We start from the raw sequence: 23,397 nt of genomic DNA, 5'->3' as shown, positions 1-23,397 counted from the left end.
ACTATAAAATATACAGTTTTGACTTACATACAAATTCAACTTAAGAACAAACCTCCGGACCCTATCTTGTACGTAACCCGGGGACTGCCTGTACTATGCCCCTATAATGATTTCATATTTATATTTTACAAGGTAACCTGGTAGGATTACTAGGGGATTAAGATTTGAGAAACTTCATAGGCAAACCCATTTAAGTCCATCCAATTTCGTTGCTTTATCTCTTCAACACCTTTCTAAACAGATCATAGAGATGGGTTTACACTAGCAGCTGGAGTATAATTTGCCCACACTGGACCCCCCTCAGGGTAGTTTTAAAGTTGGCGAACCTTTTTGCTAAAATACAAAACCATAGACAAGCTATATATCAGGCGTATAATGTAGTATCCCCATACCTTAGCATTTCTATGGGGTTAGTTTCATGAACTTGAATTCCACATTTTGGGCAATCATTGCTTTCTTCAAAATGCTGGACAATGCAACTCTTACAAACTTTTAAGAAAGGAAAGAAAATAGAAGTGAATAAATAGTATATTTAATACAAAATACATTTAACCCAGCAATGAGTAAAGACAAGGAGTGTGCTTTCTCTTCAGCTGAGTCAGAACAGCTGCATATTGTTCCCCCCTCCCTCAGGAACGAGAGTGTGACTGTAGTAATGAGAGAGAAGCTGGCTGTGTGTTCTAGGAAAATAATTTCTGAGGGAGGTGGGAATGAGGGAGTCAAAACAGCTGCATATTTTCCCCCCTCCCTCAGGAACAAGAGTGTGACTATAATAATGAGAGAGAAGCTGGCTGTGTGTTCTAGGAAAAGAATTCCCGAGGGAGGTGGGAATGAGGGAGTCAGAACAGCTGCATATTTCCCCCCCTCCCTCAAGAACAAGAGTGTGACTATAATAATGAGAGAGAAGCTGGCTGTGTGTTCTAGGAAAAGAATTTCTGAGGGAGGTGGGAATGAAGGAGCAGATTTCTATACTGCGAGTCACACACAGCCAGCTTCCCTTTCATACCTGAGGGAGGGGCGGAATGAGGTAGCTGAGTCGACTTGGCTGAAGAAAAAAGCATCAATCAGAAAGCTGGAGCTGCGGCTGCACATGAAGAACATGAATATGAATAAGATAATCTTGAATATGTAATGTAACATGAATATGTAATAAGAATCTATTCAGAACATGCTATGAATATCTTACACTTATGTTTAGGTGATACTTACATGTGTGCAGGCACTCTGTGACGGTGGTTGGCTTGATAAGGTAGCCTTTACAGATATAACAAGTGACATACGGGTTGAATTCTTTTACAAAGCGCCTTCTTTGGGTTGCCATTGACAAGATGCCTAGAGACAGATGAACCCTGGACACAGGCAGAGGCTGAAAAATGGACCAGGATTTAAAGAGTATTAAATATCTCACATTTTTCTTCAGGTCTGGATTGTCCTCAAGATAACGTTACTAAAATAATGTTCATTGCGTCAATCTGACTTTGGCTGTTTATAACGTGCTACACCTCCAGGCTCCTGGTAAGGGACACAAGAGAGATGAAGCAGTTAATGTGCACAGCATACAACCAAGGTGAATAGCAATGCAATATAATAAACTTAGAATATACTATCAGTATTTTACACTAACATAAATAAAAGGTAAATGGGAAACTTTATATGGGCTTAAAGGGAACCTGTCACCAGGGACCTCATTTTTACTAAAAACAGGTTGTAGAAGTCCATCATACCTGCAGTGCAAAAATGCCTCTCAGCCTTTTATAAGCATTTGCATTACAATATAATTGTGTGTTATAATTTACCTTGCATCCTGACAGAATCCTCTGTGTAGTCCCAGGGGTTGGGCTTTGGTTTGGATACATTTCAAAAAACAACACGTTACTTGTCTGTGCTGCAGACTGCTCAGCTCTCAGCCCCCACCTTTGTGCTCCTGTACAGCTCCTCCCTCTCCCACTGATGTCAACTCACCACTCGCAAGAGGAAGGAGCTGTACATGAACACAAAGGTGGGGGCCATTATCTGTGGAGTGAGTAACACAGACAAGTCACATGTTGTGTTTTGAAATGCATACAAACCAAAGCCCAACCCCTAGGACTACACCGAGAATTCTGGCAGGGTGCAGGGTAAGTTATAACACACAATTATATTGTTATACAAATGCTTAGATAAAGCAGAAACACATATTTGCACTGCATGCGTGATGGGCTTCTGGAACCTGTCTTTAGTGAAAATGAGGTCCCGGGTGACAGTTTCCCAGATTCCATGAGTTGCAGAGCTGTAGAGTCATACAGAGGCAAACAAATTGTTAACTGGTTTTCCAATAAACAACAAGCATCCCATATTTCTCTTCTGGGATGAGACGAATGAGTACAACGGGGGTCCTTGAGTGCTGTTAGCTTTGCACTATGCTCCCCAGCTCCCAGATTAGTATAGAGAAGCTGGAGAGAAGACAAATCACTCATAGAATAGTATTATCTAGTAAAACTAATAATTAATGCACAAAGAAAGGGTGGAGAGAGGCTCAAGAGATGCGGCTGTGCTACAGGTAAGAACAACTAAATGCATTTTTCACAGTCCTGCTGCTACTAACAACACACACATAGCTATGGGTACAGCTGATAGATTCAATGTGAAGGTAATCTACCATCAAAATCAAGCATGGATAAACCAGGGACACTTACTCATAGATCCCGGCACCGTGACGGTGGCTTTCTTCCTTCCTTTAAAATCAACTTTTAAAATTATGCGAATGAGTCAGAAGGGCTCTGGGGAATATGGAAGCAATTCACCTTCCCCTCCCACTGTGGGGGGTAATGGAAAGGGAGCAGGGGGAGGGTGAGACGTGCTACTGCACAGTGCAACAGCCTGCGTTAACACATAACAATGTTTACGACAACACTGTGTTATTCTGGGAGGTGTTACCAGAGCCCCTCTGCTCCCTTAGCACTTCCCCTCCCTTTTTTTATCAAATCTTTTTTATAGATTTTTAACATTTTTTACAGAAACACAAATCGCCATATCCCCCTCCCGCCCTCAAACCCCATCCTAATGTAATCTCAAACAGTGGGAGAAGGGAAGTACTGATGCATAGTGTAGTAGTCTGAATCTGCAGCATGGAGGGGCTCTGGTAACGCCCTTCTGGCTCTAGAAGGAAGCAGGACATGGATAACAAATATAAGAATATTACCACAGTCACAGTGCCTGGTTCTAGGAGTAAGTTTACTATTCTGGATGAGAGAATTCCTTTAAGTGTTGATCACTGCCTCCTGTAAAAAATAGTGGGAACAGATTCGGGTCTTTATGGGAGCAGACTTTGAGGAATAATTCCCGGGGTGTTAACACAGTCCAAAGGAATGATAAGTACATTATATGCCAATTACGGTAGCCTACTTGGAAAAATTACTATACAAGGCTGTCTAATTTTCTTTGCTCCTCAGAATCCTGGGAAAGCTGGGTGCCTGACACTGTTATGTCACAGAAACTTGCATAGATAAGAAAGGTTTGATATTGTGTTGCGCTTTCATTTCCCAGAAGCTGCAGTGACTCATGTTTCCTATGTAGTTTCTGTCACAGATGAATGGCGGGAAGAGCTGTCAGGTCTCCCACTCCCCTCCTGTCACCCTGATCCTTCTTGAGACAGAACCACAGAAGCGTCTCCTGTTGTGGTGTCTGCTGTCTTTTGTGGGGGGGTTAAACGTCCCCCCTCCACTAAACCTAAAAGAGGCACAGACAGACTTACCAAACTTATAAATCCACTCCATGTCTGCTGACACAAAGTGCTGTCAGCAGGAAGTGATATCACACTAAACCTGCCCACCTCTTCTTATCTACCTAAACTATTATATAACATCCCACCTCAAATACTTTACAAATAATAGCAAGTTTGCTACATTCTTAAAAAAATTCTAAATATTTTAATGGTATGATATGGCTATAGGAAGTGTCATGCGTTCCACCTACAGGAAGTTTGTGTTCCATAGACAGGAAGTACCTTGTGTTCCACATTCAGGAAGTGTCATGAGTTCCAAATACAGGAAGTGTGTGTTCCATAGACAGGAAATGCACATTGTAAGCTATAAACCTTCCAGCAACGGTTACCTACACAAAGGTTCCCTGATGTTAGTGATAGGTGTAAACTAGACATTCAATCTAACATTACAGATGGTAATGATTAAGTTAGAAAGTAAAGTATAAAATTTTAGAGAAACATCAACAAAAAATACATTTGAAATGTTAGAATAAAGTTTTATAAAACTAGAAATGTTAATAAAAAATATTACCTGTCATAAAAAAGGATTGGGGACAATTTGCCATTAGTTTTTATGTTGTCAAAAGTCCCATCACATTTTTATGCTACTTTTTGCCAAAAGAAGCACGGGTCATTTAACAGCACTTAGATATAAAAGCAGATAGCAACAAATGTGTTTATCTGTGACAGTGGGGCACATTTACTTACCCGGTCCTGTCACGATCTCCGAGGTGCGTTGTCCGACGAGGATGAAGTTCGGCGCGATTCACCCGATATCCTGCATGTGTCGCTTCCCCACTGAGGTCCGCCAGAGTTCACCTTCTTCTTCCCAGTGTATGTGATTTCATGTCTTGCATCACAATTTGGATTTTAAATTCTGCGCTTAGGAGCTTACTGTCACGCCCAAGACCCCCAACCTCCCCACCCCCCGATTTGTGTCATATGAAAGTCGGCATGATTGCACCAAAATCCGATCGCGTGTGCCAAAAACCCCCTGTTAAATGCGCCGCAAATTGGAAATAGTTGGGAAACCCGAAGAAAATGCGGTCCACGGACCTTTAGTAATTGTGCCCCAATGTTTAAGGCTGGAATTTTTGAAATGTGACTTTCTTAAAAATAGGAAAGCCACTTCTGTCACCCGCTGCTATATGTGAAGGATTCTACAACATAACACAAACGCACTAAAAACCAATAAACATCAGAAGCTGAATATATTCAGTAATCAAAGCCATTTTGATGAATTCTAAATAAAATAAAATTCCTAATTGCCATTCTTTCCAATGATAACTATAAGACAGCTGGGTTGCTAATGTGTGATTTGCATTTTTGTGGGTAGGGCTTTACTGGCGAGCAGATGTGCAATATAGGATAATTATAGTACAGGTTAATAGTCAAACCAGTTTGTGGCGTGACAACCCCTCAGCTGGTGTACATTACATTTAGAGCCAGAAGAACACACCTCTGTGCTGCCTCACTACAGGGGCAGCTCTCACGTGAGACTTTATAATATATCCACAAGTTTTCCAGAAATCCACATAGATGCAGCCCCCGCTATGACTGTAAGGGCTGAAGAGGTTGATTTGTAAATGTGGGTTTCTCCAATCTTTTTTTTTTCTAGTTCTAACGTTCTAAATATATCTGAGCAGACGTGCATATGCAGCCATCTCTTTAACCACAGAAGCCATAAGATTGGGGATACAAGGTGAGAGGAAGATGGGGGCCACTAAGGGGAGGATTATACTGTATGTGGGTGAAGTAGGTGTGGCATGCTACACATGTCACATCTTTTATTCCACTTTTGCCTCTGCAAAACTTTGAAGATGTTGTTACATCCGTGTCTCAGTCTACTGCGGTTAGACCTCTTTCAGACATAAGTTAGGGGAATGATTTGCGACCAGATCACGGCCCCAAAAACTTCTATGGCTCCCGGTGACGGTGTGGTGAGCACACAGTGTGTCCCCACACTGGTCTGCCTATGGAGGGAGGAGGGGTGAAGAGCGCTCAACCCTCCGCCATACTCCTCCCGGCCATGTGCTCCTCCGGTCCAGGCAAGCAAGTGCCCTTCTGAGGGCATGTTCACACGATGCGATTTTTTGTTGTGTTTTTGACACATCGAGAACGCATGTGTTTTTGATGCATCGAGAAAACATGCGTTTTTGACACACAAAAGACCAGTTTGCAAAAGCGTTTTAGAATCCTAATCAGATGAAACCAATTGTCTCCTGCACCCTTTAAAAAAAGGTTGATTAAAAAGTTAAGGGAAACTGCTTCCCAGCAAAACGCAAATGTAAAATCGCATCACAAAACGTGACGCAAAGCAATTAGAAGTTTGTGTCCTGGATTCCACCTGTTGGAATCCAGCTCTCTTACCAGAGAGACCTTAGAGCACATGCTCTTGGTACAGGCCTCTTAGGTCTCAGCTCTGAATATAGAGTTTACAGACTGTCAGTGACCAGAGAGATAGTGTGACACACCTCTAGTGCTACACACAGAACTCCCAGGACAAAGCTGCAGCTTCCATACCTGGACATAGTTACCCCCCAGACTGCACCTACTACCAGGCTGGTGAATCTACTCCTGAGGATCACTCTCCATGACCACTCCAGTAATCTGGAATCTCCAACAATCCGGCATCTGTAACCAGATCATTTGGCTCGTTGCCTGCAGTTGTTCCAATAAAGAACCATGAGTTATTTTTGCACAATGTTGCCTCCGTCTCTTCCCTGAATACGGCTGTAACACCAAGGGCGTCACATCCATTACCCAGGGACTCACACTACGGACATTAAAGGGGTTGCCCCAGGAAGATTCAGTACATCAGCCTCTTCCTCTACATTTTCTTGCACGCACCACCTGCTGGAGACCTGCCAGGCTGTAGGACAGTCCTCCGGTCCCTATACCAAGCACCGTGACCACAGCGTGCCGAGGCCGCAGTCGCAAGCCATTCCGGTATTCTGGGCCCAGACTGCCTCCAGGCCCTAAGAAAAGGCTAGACCCTGGTGGGGGATGTTGCACATAGGAAGAACACAAGCACCACTGGGCAGGAAAAATCAGGCAGGAAGCTAGTTCTACTATATTTTTGTTTATTTTAAGGTCATAGGGTACCGAGCAGTAGGATCCCCACTACTCAACAAGTAATGGCATATTCTAGCAATACGAAAACCCTACTAAAGCCCAGGACTGTGTAATCTACATTGTGATCCTTAAGAAGTTGATGAGAGGAATTTCCTAATTGGTTCCCTTGGCTTTATCTCACCGGAAACAAGTGCCAGCTTATCAGATAATGGAGTTCCATGTGTACAGAATTCTTTGGGTACATTTATCGTAGTAGGTCCTCATGCACATGAACAAATTGCATTTTGAAGCCTACAAGCAATGAGGCTGTGTCCCCTTTTTGCAGGTTGTATATCTCAAGTTTTTAACCGGCTGCAGTGGTCTAGGGCCATAAAACTGGGCCATGTAACACCTATGTGTCACCCATCTTTGCATCCCCCCCCCTCTATAAAAAAAAAAACATCGGGCTGGCAAATGTCTCTTTCTGACAACTTTTTTGCAACTAGTTTGTGCAATATTGTCGCATCAGGGTTTTTGTGAATTTGTATGACCTTTAACAACGTAATATATGTACAGGCAGTCCCCGGGTTACGTACAAAATAGGTTCTGTAGGTTTGTTCTTAAGTTGAATTTGTATGTAGGTCGAAACTTACAATTTTAAAATTGTAACAGAAGCGAAATATTTTTTGGTCCCTGTGACAATTGGATTTTAAAAATGTTGGATTGTCATAAGAACCAGGATTAACACTAAAGGTTCATTACAGACACCGGTGATAACTGTTATGGCTGATTATTGTAGCCTAGGGCTAAAGTACCATAAATTACCAACATCCAGAGGTCCGTTTGTAACTAGAGGTCGTCTGTAAGTCGGTTGTTCTTAAGTAGGGGACCGCCTGTACACATAGGGGTTCATGTATCACTCCTATTGCTTCCTTTTTCTTTTTTTTGTGCAACTTCAAGTGCAGAATTAAGCAGCGTACGGAAGTTAGCTGTCTCAAGTATTTAGTGCAGTGTGCCTGATTTATCTTTGTAGCCCAAAATGTTAACTTATGTGACTTTTGGGCTAATCGCCTAATAAGACGCAAGACAGAGCATGCTAGACCCAGACTAACTTTTGGTAAACTACTATTTGGGACTAAAAAGTCGCAGACCACAAAAAGTTCCAAAAGTGAGACTAAGCAGGCAACTCCTCACATGTAATACTGGGACCGGCGGCACACGTGGCGTTTTGAACACGTTTTTGGGCCGTTTTTTAAGCAGTCTTATTTTTGAAAAACGCATGCGTTTTTGACCCGTTTTAATTAAAGATAATTGGTAAAACCAGTTTTTTTAACGCACACGTGTCGGCCAACACATAGGGAGGAGTGCCGGCCCCCTCATGAATATAACCGACTGCAAGCGCAGTGGATACGAGGATACGACCTCTTATTTGATAAGGTCAGATCCTCTAGTAACAACTTTCACAGCATAAATTAAAATAAATTTAACATATATGGAAAGGGGCCCTGGAGAGGATTATGGGGGGCATGTTTGTTGGGGGTCTTTTTTGGGGGTGACAGGTGCTCTTTAAGTGCAACCCCCCCCCATCTGTATGCTGGCCAGCCAGTGGGCATGTAGGCCGATAACCCCAACCTATCCGTCAGCTTCAACTTACATTACCAAATAACAGTTTATATAAACTGAATATCATTTATCCCATAAAAGATATTTCATATGGGCCTTAATTACAAAATATGTCTTACAGTAAAACTGCCTTTGTTGCCAATAACAACCAATCACTGCTCAGCTATCATATTTCCAAAGCCGGTTACAAAATGTTAGCTAAGCTATGTTTGGCTACTAAGAACAACAGACATTTACTGTAACTTTTTTTTTTTCTGCGGAAAGCTAATTTTTCTCATAATGTTTTTTTAGACAGGCTTTTATATATTGGGGGTCATTTACTAAGGGCCCGATTCGCGTTTTCCCTACGTTTTACCCGAATTTTTTCGATTTTCGACGATTTTCCCTGAATTGCCCCGGGATTTTGGCGCACGCGATCAGATTGTGGCGCATCGGCACCGGCATGCGCGCGGCGGAAATCGGGGGTCGTGGCCGAACGAAAACCCGACGTATTCGGAAAAACCGCCGCATTTAAAAACGGAAAATGTGTCGCGGAGCTTGCACTTACCTTCACTCAGCCGGCCTCGGTGAACTCCAGCGCGTTCCAATGCTCTTCAGCGCAGCAGCGCCACCTGGTGGACGGCGGAGGAACTGCCTTAGTGAATCCCGGCCGGACCCGAATCCACCGCAGAGAAGGCGCCGCTGATCGCGAATGGGCCGGGTAAGTAAATCTGCCCCATTATGTCAATCTACCTTTCCATCTACCATCAGAATGGAGGCCAATTAGTTGAAAAGTCGCAAATTGATACTCAAATGACCACCTGTCCAGGCACAGCTTTTGGCCAAGTGGGCCGGACTTTCACAAGTGAAGGTTTACAAGTGGCCCAATATTTCTATAGCAGACATAGACCCCCAACCATCATGAGAATGAGACCCCCAGCAATTCACAGAAAGAGGTCCTAATTTCACACAGTGTTCTGCTGCTTCATTCATTAGTAGCGCTTCAACTGAACTCTAGGGCATTGGGGGGTCTGACAGTGATGGATGTTCCTGACCATTGGACTATAAGAATCAGGCACTGCCTTTAAGAAAATGTCCAGGTCTCAAAAACACCAGAAAACTGCACAAACTGCTAAGTTCAGACCCGGTTGTCAGCGTTCGGGCCAGACATTCCAGCAAACACACGCTGTGAGTTGGACACATCACTTGCTAGTGTATTAGGGACCTAGCTAGTACTACTAAATGCTGTCTGGAAGAGGTTAATTATATATGTTCCTCACTTCCTAAAACTATAGATAGAGGTAAAGAAAGACACATATGAGATGAATACACCAAGAGATAAATGGATGAATCTAAAATCGCTATTAGATACCTGGATTTGAAGTAGAATAATACTAGTTTGAAAGCATCATCTACAAAAGAAGAATATTGACATTTACATTATAATTTTAGAATATACTAAACACCTTTCCACCTCTTTTTCTGTAAGATCATTAAATCATTTTGCTTCATTGCAATTAACTCCTTCCAGCTCGCTTCCCGTCTTACCAAAATCTGACCTAATACAAATCCGTTCTTTAGATGAAAATGATACCTTATAGCAGGTCCCAAATGCAGGGGCATACACAGAAATCATGGGTTACCCCCTCTCCCCAAAGGAGATAACTGATAAAAACAATGATCCCTCCATTGCTTTCAGGTTATAATTCAACCATTTTTGAACGACAAAGAACGTTTAGAATTGTTATTGCATTCTAATAATTTTTATTATATACAGGTTTTTTTTTGCAGGGGGGAGGGGGGGGGGGGGCAAATGAAAAGTTACCAGTACAAAGTAACGATTACTGGCCTTTCCCCACAATATGCAAGCTGACAGTACCCGGCACAGGCTATAGCAGGGTCTGGCTTTAAATTTTTCCATATGCACAATATACTAAGAGGCCAGAGCGTCTTATTTTATCTGGCCCAATAAGTATCCCTTCAACAATTAAAGCCGTTGTCAAGACTTACCCTTAGGATAGGTCGTCATACCATTCAATGTGCACACCCACAAGCTGCAGCAGCTGATCAGTGATTTTGGACCCACACTGATCGAATATTGATGGTCTATGCTACATATAGGTCCTGATTATCTATAGTTTGAACCACCTCTGAGCTTTGAATTACACAAGCTGTTTTTGTGATCTTTTTTTTGAGTGAAATCATGTGATCATTTTTTTTGAGTGAAATCTTTGGATTTTCAGGCCCCATCCCCTGGCAGCATAAAAGGGTTCAAAGAGGACCTGTCACCAGATTTTGACCACCCTGACTAACAATGCCTGCTGATAAAGGGTTACAAGTCCTCACCATATCACCCAAAATAGCTGCCAGTGGGGCACTGTACCTTAATTTCAGATTTTTTCTGATATGCTCTCTCAGAGATAGTGTGAAGCGCTTTGTCAGCGCTTCAACTGATCTCTAGGGCATTGGAGGCTCTGACAGTGATGGATGCTCCTGACCATTGGACTATAAGAATCAGGCACTGCCTTTAAGAAAATGCCCAGGGCTCAAAAACACCAGAAAACTGCACAAACAATAATGTACTGTGTAGTGAATTACTATATTTTCACATCAAGTGCTAAAAAGGGCAATTTTTACACAATAATATTCAGTGTTCGTAAGCCAAGTGTGTATTAATTTCTGGATTTTGGTTGACCAGGATACATGACCAAGATACATCCATGTAACATTGACCTGAAAGGAATAAACATACAATTGAAACAATTTTCACATGGCAGATTTGTTGCAAACATGTGAAAGACTTTCCAATTTATGAGAATTGCCCAACAATTTTAATCCCTATGCCAGTGATGGCGAACCTTTTAGAGACCGAGTGCCCAAACTACAACCAGAATCCACTTATTTACCATGAAGTGCCAACATGGAATTTTAAGCAGTAACTTATTGCTACCTGTTCTTCAACATCTTTCAATCGTATCAGCCCCTGAGGCCACCAATACAGTTGAAAGAAGGAGGGCAAATTCAGACTCTCGCTGTAGCTTCTCTCCTGGGCCTCTCTGTAGAGGAAGAATGGTGGGTCCAGCAGGAGGACCTCCAACGATAATGCAGTTCTGTCCACACCTTCTCACTTTTCCCGCAGTTCCAAACAGGCAACGAAGTGTTGCTTTAAAATAGCGCTGAGAGCAGCTTCTCTTAAGTTGCCTGGGACTGCAAGAAGATTTGGTGGATTTGGTCCTGTTTGGTGAACTCTGTGCTTCGGTGATGGTCTGAGTGCCCACAGAAATGACTCAGAGTGCCACCTCTGGCACCCGTGCCATAGGTTCGCCACCACTGCCCTATACTGATGGGTGGAGATCTAGCTGCTTTTACTCACTACTCCCCCTTATCCTCTCCAAAGACACCTCACTGACCTTTGGTTTTACTAGCAAGATAGAATTTAGCACAGATTTCACACCCAAAAACACGGTGAAAAATAAGATCCTAAGGGAGCACATTTTTATCCTATGGGCTACTTTAGAAAAGTTCTTATATTTACTTGTACTATTGTGTTATACAAAGTTTGTTGAAAAGATACTTATCATTTGTGGTTAATATATCAACAAACAAAGGACTTTCCTTTTACACCAATTGTAAAACATTACTAAAATAATGGGAACATGAAGGGCAAACTAATATAGAGCGGTTACTGTCAGTCTCATCTATAATAGGATCCCTGTGCTATACTAGTTGTTTGAGGTTATGTCATAGATGTGAAAGTGAGACACATTATCCGTCTGCTGAGAGCAGACATGGTGTGTACTCAGTGACTGATCTTGTGACTTCTCCTTTATGGAGTGGACATAAGTACTTGTCATTCACCCTAGTATTTTTCGTACATGTCAGTTGTCACATCTTACTTTAGGAACATCTGCAATGTGCAATGAGCCAACACAATGTCATCATGGCTCAATATGAATTCTGTTTTTAAGTGCAGCCAATGATAAAGAGAATTTAAAAAAATATATATTTTAAAGGCCTCCAAGTCTATTTTTATATATAGATAGATATTTTTTTTCTCTACATTTGGGATCATGGCATGTTTTCCACACTAGACGCATCTTTACACTCTTTACAGACAGTCCGTGGATAGTCTAAACACCTAAGAGAGCTGAATCATCAAGTGAAACATTTTCTAGGTATGGAAAGAGTTAATCATTATCTTGCTATTCTCTAAGCTTTATACGGGAGATCAGATTTACTACTCACTGCAGTAAAAAGAAGGAGCAGAAAAAAACAACAGAGAAGCTGCTTCACTTAACTGGTACGGTACGAGTCAATGCGGCTGAGACAATGCCAGAGCTCTGCACCGGAGATGAGCCGTCATCGGAAGTCGGGGGTGTCAGCAGTATTGCACCGCTAACATCCCAGTGTGCAACTGCGGCATTTCAATGGCTGCAGGGAGATTTCTGCGCCCCCTACAGCGCTATGGCAACCCCGGGGTCTGACCTAAGACCCCAGGGCTGTCCATAGTAAATACCTGTAAGGCCCTGTTACATATGGGACCTTACATGCACAGGGGCAGATTTACTTACCCGGTCCTGTCGCAATCCCACGGTGCGTTGTCCGATGAGGATTCGGGTCTGCTGCGATTCACTAAGGTCGTGCACCCGAGTTCCTGCATTCGTCGCTTCTGCGCCGAGGTCCGCCGGAGTTCACCTGCTTCCTCCCGGTGCTTGTAAGTGCGTGTCTTGCAACACAATTCTAAATGTTAAATCCTGCGTGTTGTCCGAATCCGTTGGGTTGTCCGAAGGCCACGCCCCCGATTTCTGTTGCGTGCTAGCCGTCGCCCATGCGCCAAAATCCGATCACGTGCGACAAAATCGTCGGGAAACCTGTCGAAAATGCATCCGACAGACACTTAGTAAATGAGCCCCACAGAGTCCACCTATGCATTAGCACAGGCTGACAGTGCTTATACCCTGCAAGACATCAGCATTGCAGGGTATTATAATGAACAAGCAATCGATTGATTGCTTGTTCATGTCCCATAGTGAGACAAGTCAAAAAGTAAAAAAAAAAGTAAACTTACATATATAATAAAACAATGTGAAAATCACCATACAAAACCCCACATATGTATTATTTCCACGTCCTTAATGACCCCTTCAATCAAACAAATTCATTACTATACCTGTACGATGAACACTGTAAACACAGCAAACACCCACCAGTAACACCCGCGATCTGTGCTATCACCAATCACGGGTGTTAACCCTTTGATCCCCAGCGACAAAGCAGACGCCAGCATTAAAATGTCACCGCCATATTGGCTTAGATCATTGTGGAGTGATGACGTCATCGGCAAGTGGTCTGTTACCATGACAGCCTTGGGTCATACCAAGACCCGAGGCTGTCTTGTTTTAGCACATTAATTACAATGGCCATTTGCACATTGTAATAAATGATGTGGTAAATGAATGAGGAGGAAAATCCCCATATACTGCCATACTGTAGTAAGTCAGTATATGGAGGGATCAATCATACAACCTAGGGTTAAAGTACCCTTGGAGGTCTGAAAAATAGTAAAAAAATTAAAAAAAAATTAAATAAAAACTAAAAATTCTAATTAACCCCACTAGAATTGATATAAATAAACAGTACAAATCATGAACATGTTAGGTATCGCCTCGTCCAAAAATGCCTGATCTATCAATATATAATAATGGTTAATCCTGGCATTTAACCCCATAATGGAAAATAGCGCCCAAAGTTATAAATGGCAATTTGAAAAAAATGTAATAAAAAGTGATTAAAATGCTGTAAAGTCCTCAAAATGGAAGCATTGAAAACGTCATCAAAAGTCACAAAAAAAATTACACCACACACACAGCTCTGTACACTTAAGTTTTTCTTTTTACAGGAGGTTTGAATTTTTGTAAATGTATCAAAACATTATAAAACCTATATATATATTTAGTATCCCCATAACTGTACCAACCAAAAGAACAAAGGAGACCTGTAATTTCAGCTTACAGTGAAAGCCGCAAAATCCAAGCCCACAAGAAAACGGCCCAAATACATTTTTTAATTTCATTTGGAATTTTTTTCCCACTTCCCAGTACAAGGCTTGGAATATTAAATACCGTCACTATGAAGTGAAATTTACAGCTCTTTACATGGAATACAGTATTTTTTCGGACTATAAGGCACACCATCAATAAATGCTTTCTAAAACGTCTAGGTTCATATATAAGGCGCACCTGATTATAAGGATGAATGACCAGCAGGTGGCAGACCTGTGCACAGTTCAAGGCAGCTGTTGTCTGCAAGTACGGTTCTTATACACTCACCGGCCACTTTATTAGGTACACCTGTCCAACTGATCGTTAACACTTAATTTCTAATCAGCCAATCACATGGCACCGACTCAGTGCATTTAGGCACGTAGACATGGTCAAGACAATCTCCTGCAGTTCAAACCAAGCATCAGTATGGGGAAGAAAGGTGATTTGAGTGCCTTTGAATGTGGCATGGTTGTTGGTGCCAGAAGGGCTGGTCTGAGTATTTCAGAAACTGCTGATCTACTGGGATTTTCACGCACAACCATCTCTAGGGTTTACAGAGAATGGTCCGAAAAAGAAAATACATCCAGTGAGCGGCAGTGCTGTGGGCGGAAATGCTTTGTTGATGCCAGAGGTCAGAGGAGAATGGGCCGACTGGTTCGAGCTGATAGAAAGGCAACAGTGACTCAAATCGCCACCCGTTACAACCAAGGTAGGCAGAAGAGCATCTCTGAACGCACAGTACATCGAACTTTGAGGCAGATGGGCTACAGCAGCAGAAGACCACACCGGGTGCCACTCCTTTCAGCTAAGAACAGGAAACTGAGGCTACAATTTGCACAAGCTCATTGAAATTGGACAGTAGAAGATTGGAAAAACGTTGCCTGGTCTGATGAGTCTCGATTTCTGCTGCGACATTCGGATGGTAGGGTCAGAATTTGGCGTCAACAACATGAAAGCATGGATCCATCCTGCCTTGTATCAACGGTTCAGGCTGGTGGTGGTGGTGTGATGGTGTGGGGAATATTTTCTTTGCACTCTTTGGGCCCCTTGGTACCAATTGAGCATCGTTGCAACGCCACAGCCTACCTGAGTATTGTTGCTGACCATGTCCATCCCTTTATGACCACAATGTACCCTGTAACATCTGATGGCTACTTTCAGCAGGATAATGCGCCATGTCATAAAGCTGGAATCATCTCAGACTGGTTTCTTGAACATGACAATGAGGTCACTGTACTCAAATGGCCTCCACAGTCACCAGATCTCAATCCAATAGAGCATCTTTGGGATGTGGTGGAACGGGAGATTCGCATCATGGATGTGCAGCCGACAAATCTGCGGCAACTGTGTGATGCCATCATGTCAATATGGACCAAAATCTCTGAGGAATGCTTCCAGCACCTTGTTGTATCTATGCCATGAAAAATTGAGGCAGTTCTGAAGGCAAAAGGGGGTCCAACCCGTTACTAGCATGGTGTACCTAATAAAGTGGCCGGTGAGTGTATAAGGCGCACTGGACTATAAGGCGCAACTTTGATTTCTGAGAAAATCAAAGGATTTTTTGTGCGCCTTATATTCCGAAAAATACGGTAATAAAAAAACGTCATAGATTTTTTAAGGTGGGGAGTAAAAAATAGAAACGCAAAAACGGATCAGGGCTGCGGCGTTAAGTGGTTAAAACACAGAAGAAGAGTAACATGAGTTACAAAAGAGTAAAGGTGTACCAGGACATGTGGATTATTGTGACACAATTGTGTGAATTTGGTCAGATGTCAATGCTTTATCATAATCTGGACATAACGGAAGCCTAGCCACCAAGTATTAGGCCACACAGACTACTACTAACTACAGAAATCCAAGCTGCCTACAAACGCAATATCAGCATAACACTTGTCTGTCTGATGCCTCATTATAAAGGATTCCTATGTGGAGAAGATCCGCAGCAACCTAAGTCATCACAAGTGTGCAGATTACAACTCGTGTGGTGTAAATAATGAAGCCACTGGACGACGGTGGAAACAGGTTTGTGTTTTACATTTGACTTGAAGAGAGAAAATTGAACACAGTTCCTTCGTGTGCCGCTTTTCATAGAAGTTCTAGGAACAATGGACTTATCTGTTCACCTCATGTTTTAATGCTTTCAAGCCACTTCCTGTTTCCCAAAAAAAGGAAATGTAGAACACAAATTGTTGTGTCTTATAAGATATGAAACTCTATTTTATAGCTTAGTTATTAAGGTGATACTTAACGGCGGCGGGGGGTGGGGGGACTATTTATACAACTGAGACAAATATCTTATTACTTCACATTTTAAACAAATCATAATAAACTAAGGACACTTCATGGGCCCAGACACGGTGGGGCACATTTACTAAGGGTCCGAATCGCGTTTTTCTGCCGGGTTTTCCGAATGTTACTGTTTTGCGCCGAATTGCCCCGGGTTTTTGGCGCACACGATCGGATTGTGGCGCATCGGCGGCGGCTTGCATGCGACGAAAAACGGGGGACGTGGCATCGGAAAACATGACGGATCCAGAAAAATCACGCTATTTTATTTTTTTTTTTAAAGTGTCGCTTGACACACACTTACATGCACCAGGAATAGGATGGTGAAACCCGGTGGACCTTGGCGCAGCAGCGAAACCTGCTGGACATGCTGGGCGCACGACCTTAGTGAATTGCCGGAAGACCTGAATCCTCGTCTGAGAACGCGCCGCTGGATTGCAACAGGACCGGGTAAGTAAATGAGCCCCAGTGACTGTGGTAATCTTTCTGTATTTTTTATCTATGGCCTTCTTACTTCTTAAATTACCTTTTGAAATGATGCTAATGAGCAAAAAGGGCTCTGTGGGCATAACCAAAGCCCCGCAGTGCTGCAGGTTCAAAGGCTGTTACACTGTCTCATTTTCCCTCTGCTCTTTCCCCTCCCTTTGCCTGATATAATCTCACTGCAGCAGAGGAAGTTTCAGCGAACTATGGGATACAGGAAGTTCTCCCGCACAGTGTAACCGCCTGTGAAGCTACAACATGTAGGGGCTCTGGTAATGCCTCCAGGCTCACCTCATATATATATGTGAAATAGTGCTAATTGCTGGGTTGTATTTGTATTTGCCAAGGTATAACTTGCAAGTACAGGTGCCACCCGGCAATTATTCACCTTTATCAGCAGAATAGGAATTACGCTACATTTTTCAAGGTTAGAAAGAAGATATGGTGGGAAACTGCCGTGTCAAATATGTCTGGGTAGTAATATATATACACACAATGGTCCCATATAAAATCGTCAACACTCAAGTAAATGAAGATCATCTGGGTGATATGTGTGTTTTTGATAATGAAGATGTAAGTAATGTATATTTTCTTCCTTCCCACAAACACAATACAGAATGAGGTCTGATAAAGTCTGGTTGCTGGGTTCATTACAAAACCAATTCACAGAGGTGATGTGTGGGCAGGCACACCAGGGCACCTGCCTCTTGATGTAACAGGTGCCCAGCGGCGCAGCATTCATTTCTACACCTGGGCAGGAGCGCCCCACACCAGCCGACTCCCCCCATAGTGCTGGCGTCAAGGGGAAAATAATCGCAAGTGCTGGCAAATCGCTAGCATTTCCGGGTTTTTACACCAGTTTTCTTGCATAGAAGCCCTGATAAGCCCCATTGCTTTTATATGATTTGCAAATGGGAGCTGAGCGTGCAAATATGACCACTACATTCAAATAGCAGTCCAAAGATGGACCTAGTTATCCACTGAACTCTGTTTTTCTTATTGAAAGTATCTTTTGCTTCACACAAGATGAAGACCTCCTCACAATTCATTCCGGAAGCCCACCCTTGGATCCCCTGAAAAGAACACTGGGGCACACTGCCGCACCCGAATGTCCGACGAGGATTCGAAGCTGCCACGACTCACTAAGATCGTGCGTCCAATTTCCTGCATGTGTCGCTTCCTCCGCTGAGGTCTGCTGGAGTTCACCTTCTTCTTCCCGGTGCATGTGAGTGCTGATCTTGCTGCACAATTTCATTTTTAAATTCCGCGGTTTGTCTGAATCAGTCGGGTTTGTCCGACGTCCACGCCCCCTCCCCACAATTTGTGTCGCATGAAAGCCGGCGCCGATGCGTCACGATCCGATCGCATGCCCCAAAAACCCGGGGGCAATTCAGGGCAAATCTGAAAAAAATTGTGAAACCCGACGGAAATGCGGCGTTCGGACCCTTAGTAAATGTGCCCCACTGTGTTTGGCTTCCTCAACTGTCCACATAACTTTTCCACTTCACAGAAAAGTTTATTTGGGTATCCATACAAACACCCACCCCATTTTACAGAAGAAATGCTTTTAGTGATGCTTAATGATGTTGTAAAAGTATAACGTGCGTGATTATATTGGGGAAATTGTCTTTGAAATGTCAACTCTGAAAGGAATCTCCATGTGAACCGTTCTGTTCATCAATTCTGTCCTTCTCAGGAGGAAGATAGATGTTTTATACCGCGCTCTTACAGGTATGACCTCATGAAAATCCATACTGCAGAACAAAGATGCTTTGTGCCGTGCCCTTTCTGGGCTGAATGTATTTCATGTGACATACACTGTACTCTTGTAGAACACCCTCTACCTGCTTCTTAAGAGAACACAAAAAGTTCATTCAAGAAGTGGCTGTAGTCAGAAGGCTTAGAACTTCAGCTCCTGGAAATCATTACACTAAAACAACTCCTACTCTTTTCAGTTTTTTCCATTTTGTTGATAGGTAAAAAAAAATAAAAATCATAGAGCATGGCAATAATATACAGCTGACAAGTCACAATATAGCACAAGTCATAACATATACTGTACTGTCTATATGGCATTCATAAGGGGCATCTACCACCAGGATCTAGGACTGAAAGCAAATGAGCTTGAGGGGCTGCAGGCTCCATAGGGGTTAATGGAGCCTGGAACCCCTTAAGCTCATTTGCATACAGTCTTTCATCCTGATGGTATATGTCCTTTAAAGGAAATCTGCCATCAAAATCCAGGGACACTTAAATCAACTAAAATCAACTTTCAAAAATTATTCTAATGAGCCTGAAGGGCACTGGGGGACGTTATCAGAGCCCTTCTGTGCTGTAGCTTCACAGGCTGTTACAATGTACATGAGCACTTCCCCCCTCCCTCTGTGTGAGATTACAACAGGCAGAGGGAGGTGGAAAGGGCCGAAAGATGGGGGAGGGGAAGACAAGCTTTTACACTGTGCAACAACCTGTAAATATACAGCACAGATTAGCATAATATGACTCAGTAGCATAATTTTAAAAGTTGATTTCAGAAGGAAGGAGGCCATGGATAACAAATATAAGAAGATTACTACTGTCACTGTGCCTGGATCTATGAGTAAGTGTCCCTGGTTTATCATAATGGATTTTCATGGTAGATTTCCTTTTAGGAAAAACCTTTAGAATGTAAACTGTGTACCAATTAGGACAAATTTATTAAGAGTATCTAAAAGTACCAGAGGGCAAAAGATAAGATGGACAGTTTTATACTGCGGCAGATTTAACAAAGTTTCTAACAGTAAATGTTAAATCTGTTGTAGGTTACAGCCACCAGCCCACAAGTGGGGTTTGGTCCGGGAAACCCCATCCAGCGGATGAAGCGCTCTTGTCGGACTGAACTAACTTTTGGGTGAGCTGGTGAGCTGGTGCCGGTACTTACTTTCGTTAGTGTTATAAACCGCGGTATCGCGGTTTTAACACTTTTTAAACTTTAGAGCAGAAGGGGCTTCAGCGCTGCGCGCGACCGTGCACGCGCAACATCTCCGCTATTTCCTTTGTAGGCGCACGCACGATCGTGCGCACGCAGCGCCGAAGCCTCCTCTGCTATAAAGTTTAAAAAGTGTTAAAACCGCAATACCGCGGTTTATAACACTAACGAAAGTAAGTACCGGCACCAGCTCACCCTGAGCTGGTGCCCGGTACTTACAGCTTACACCTACCATTCTAAATGGTAGGTTTCCTTTAAGGGAATTCATCATCAGTTTTGACAATGTAAAGCTGCAGACATTTTCCAGTAGCAGCTGGAGATCTGTGTTACCATACCTTTGTACATGATGTTATTAGAAACAGGACTCAAAACATTTATATTCCAGGATTGTAGCTGGAGCACTGTGGTACACTAGTGTGCAAGATCTTGTCACTGAACAAAGCAAAGCTCCCCCCCCCCTAAGTAACTGCTGTAGTAATCAAACAGAAACCTACTACAGCAGCAATAGGACATTGCACAGCTACAATTCTTGAATATAAAAGCATTTTCACAGTTCTGCTGCTACTAACAATGCACAACACACAGGTATAGTTGCACAGATCTCCAGGGATGCTACTTAACACAGTCTGTAGATTGGTATGGTACAGATTGCCAACACATTCCCTTTAATGTGCCTTTTAGTGAATTTGTGTAACATTTATTTTAAAAAATACAACTGAAATCTACATAGAAATGCATAAAAGGGGATTTACTGCAGATTTTTGTTATGGATTCTGTACTAAATACCCTCTTAGTCTCTTATACTTTCAATCAAATTTAAAACTATACTGAATTATCAACTTTAAAGAATGGCCCTAAATGGCGCAGCCCAGCCACAAGTAATTCCATGCATATTAGTGCTAACAACCAGGGGGGTAAAATCCTTCTTCTTGTGAGCACGGCCTTCACTCCGATTCTTTCATCTGACCAGTTTATTACTCTGTAATGTTTATTTTGTAGCCCAATGATCAGTGGCGTAACAAGAGAGCAGTGCGCCCCAATGCAAACTTTGGTTCAGGGCCCCCATCATGCTGCCACCCCCTTCTCACACATCACACAGCAGCCTCCACTCACTGAAATGTCCAGCAGCAGCCCTCACTCACCAAAATGTCCAGCAGCAGCCCCCACTCACCAAAATGTCCAGCAGCAGCCCCCACTCACCAAAATGTCCAGCAGCAGCCCCCACTCACCAAAATGTCCAGCAGCAGCCTCCACTCACCAAAATGTCCAGCAGCAGCAGCCTCCAGTCACCAAAATGTCCAGCAGCAGCCCCCACTCACCAAAATGTCCAGCAGCAGCCTCCAGTCACCAAAATGTCCAGCAGCAGCAGCCTCCAGTCACCAAAATGTCCAGCAGCAGCCTCCACTCACGGAAATGTCCAGCAGCAGCCTCCACTCACGGAAATGTCCAGCAGCAGCCCCCCCTCACAGAAATGTCCAGCAGCAGCCCCCACTCATGGAAATGTCCAGCAGCAGCCCCCACTCATGGAAATGTCCAGCAGCAGCCTCCACTCACCGAAATGTGCAGCAGCAGCCTCCACTCACCGAAATGTGCAGCAGCAGCCTCCACTCACCGAAATGTGCAGCAGAAGCCTCCACTCACCGAAATGTGCAGCAGCAGCCTCCACTCACCGAAATGTCCAGCAGCAGCCTCCACTCACTGAAATGTCCAGCAGCAGCCTCCGCTCACTGAAATGTCCAGCAGCAGCCTACTAGGGTGGGCGGGGAACAGGCCTGGGTACATGGCCCAGAACCAAATGCACTCCCAGTCCTCTGTGCTCCTCCAGGCTTCTGTATTCCTCCGCCCAGTACTGGCAGCATAATTACGTCATTACACTTTGCGGTGCTGGGACACTGGCGTTCTGTCCCGCGCGCTATTATAGTGACAGAGCAGGAAGTGTCCATGTATATCAGTAGTAGTGTCTTCAAGGCTCCATATATATATTTTAATGCCTAAACACATTTTCCCTATGGGATTCATTCACATGTTGCAGTAAAGTTGTATTTACATTAAGTTAACAATGCATTTCCAATGCATGTACACAGGATGTTACACTGTGCAGGACCATGTCTCAGTGTAACAGCCTGTAAAGCTACAGCACAAAAGGACTCTGGTAATGCCCACCAGAGCCCCTCTAGTCATTAAAATAATTATGAAAGTTGATGGTTATTATAATAATTATGAAGAATTATGGATTTTGATGGTAGATTTCCTTTAATTGTTATGAATGCCATATAGATAGTTTATGTTAGTCCCTTGATAAGAACATTACAATACTGTAACTCAACTCTGCCCCAGTTGGACCACTACTGATCTGATATTGATAACCTATCCTGTGGATGATATCATTATTCTGGAATACCCATTGAATGCTTGAACAAACAAATATATCTGCAGCATTTCTAGATGAATGACAGATTACACAACTAAACTAAAAATTCCCATACAAATACGAGCACATGCCAAATGCTTTACAACCAGTTGTCATTGCCAATTGCTATATTTGCACGTTCTATATATATATATATTGAAATTCTAGAAATAAACTTGTAAACATATCTGTATGATAATACTCTGTCCGGATGGAGTAATAATTCGGAGTGTGTGCGCTGGTTGTACACACATTCCCCTGGTAATTTTGTGCTTTGATGGATTGTGTGACCTAACAGAAAGCCATTCCTGGTAGGAGGAAGCCCATGCACTGCTCTGCTTTACACACCATGTAATTATAGAGCTCTATGACGTGTCATATAAACATTGGTAAAGGTTTCAGTTACATGAAAACCCCTCGCTAATCTGTAAAATCATGAAGAGGGAATGTTCCATTCACCTGTCACATTTACACCTATACTCAAAAAATATGCAGCGCCTGATCTTCAGTGGGTAATGAAGTTATCACAATTCCATGAAGAATTGACCCTTCATAGGAAATGTGACAGGGTAGAAGGGTCACCTCTGGATTTACAGTAGAACAGGCGCAGGTGACAATCAGTTACTGGAAGTAAGGGGATATTTCTGCTATATAAGGAGATACAGTAGCGTTGTAACCTCTCTATACTAAAGGTACATACAATAGCATACAGTATGTGTTTAGTTTTCTGTAGACATGAGTGGACCCAAATTTATGTTTGGGTCAGGTATAGCCAGCACGGTCTGGGCACATTGCCGGATTGGCGGCC

The 23,397-nt window shown here is 43.1% G+C and overlaps 1 protein-coding gene across 5 annotated transcripts in view; it reads right to left on the bottom strand.

The window, feature by feature from the left end:
* PCGF5 (polycomb group ring finger 5) overlaps positions 1-23,397 on the bottom strand; it is a 49,423-nt gene that overhangs the window by 19,902 nt on the left and 6,124 nt on the right. For 2 of the 5 annotated variants that reach the window (XM_072131291.1, XM_072131295.1), the window contains exons 2-3: positions 1,210-1,512; positions 393-489 (exon numbers count right to left, since the gene is read on the bottom strand). In XM_072131291.1, the coding sequence (XP_071987392.1) occupies positions 393-489; positions 1,210-1,321 (209 nt within the window). In that variant the 5' untranslated portion in view covers positions 1,322-1,512. Of the gene's footprint in view, positions 1-392; positions 490-1,209; positions 1,513-3,733; positions 3,874-23,397 lie in introns of those variants that run through there. The other 3 variants (XM_072131292.1, XM_072131294.1, XM_072131293.1) reach the window with 3 other exon arrangements.

Source organism: Engystomops pustulosus, chromosome 11, assembly GCF_040894005.1.
Source record: "Engystomops pustulosus chromosome 11, aEngPut4.maternal, whole genome shotgun sequence".
Taxonomy (NCBI): domain Eukaryota; kingdom Metazoa; phylum Chordata; class Amphibia; order Anura; family Leptodactylidae; genus Engystomops; species Engystomops pustulosus.
This window is presented reverse-complemented; position numbering and strand designations above follow the sequence as displayed.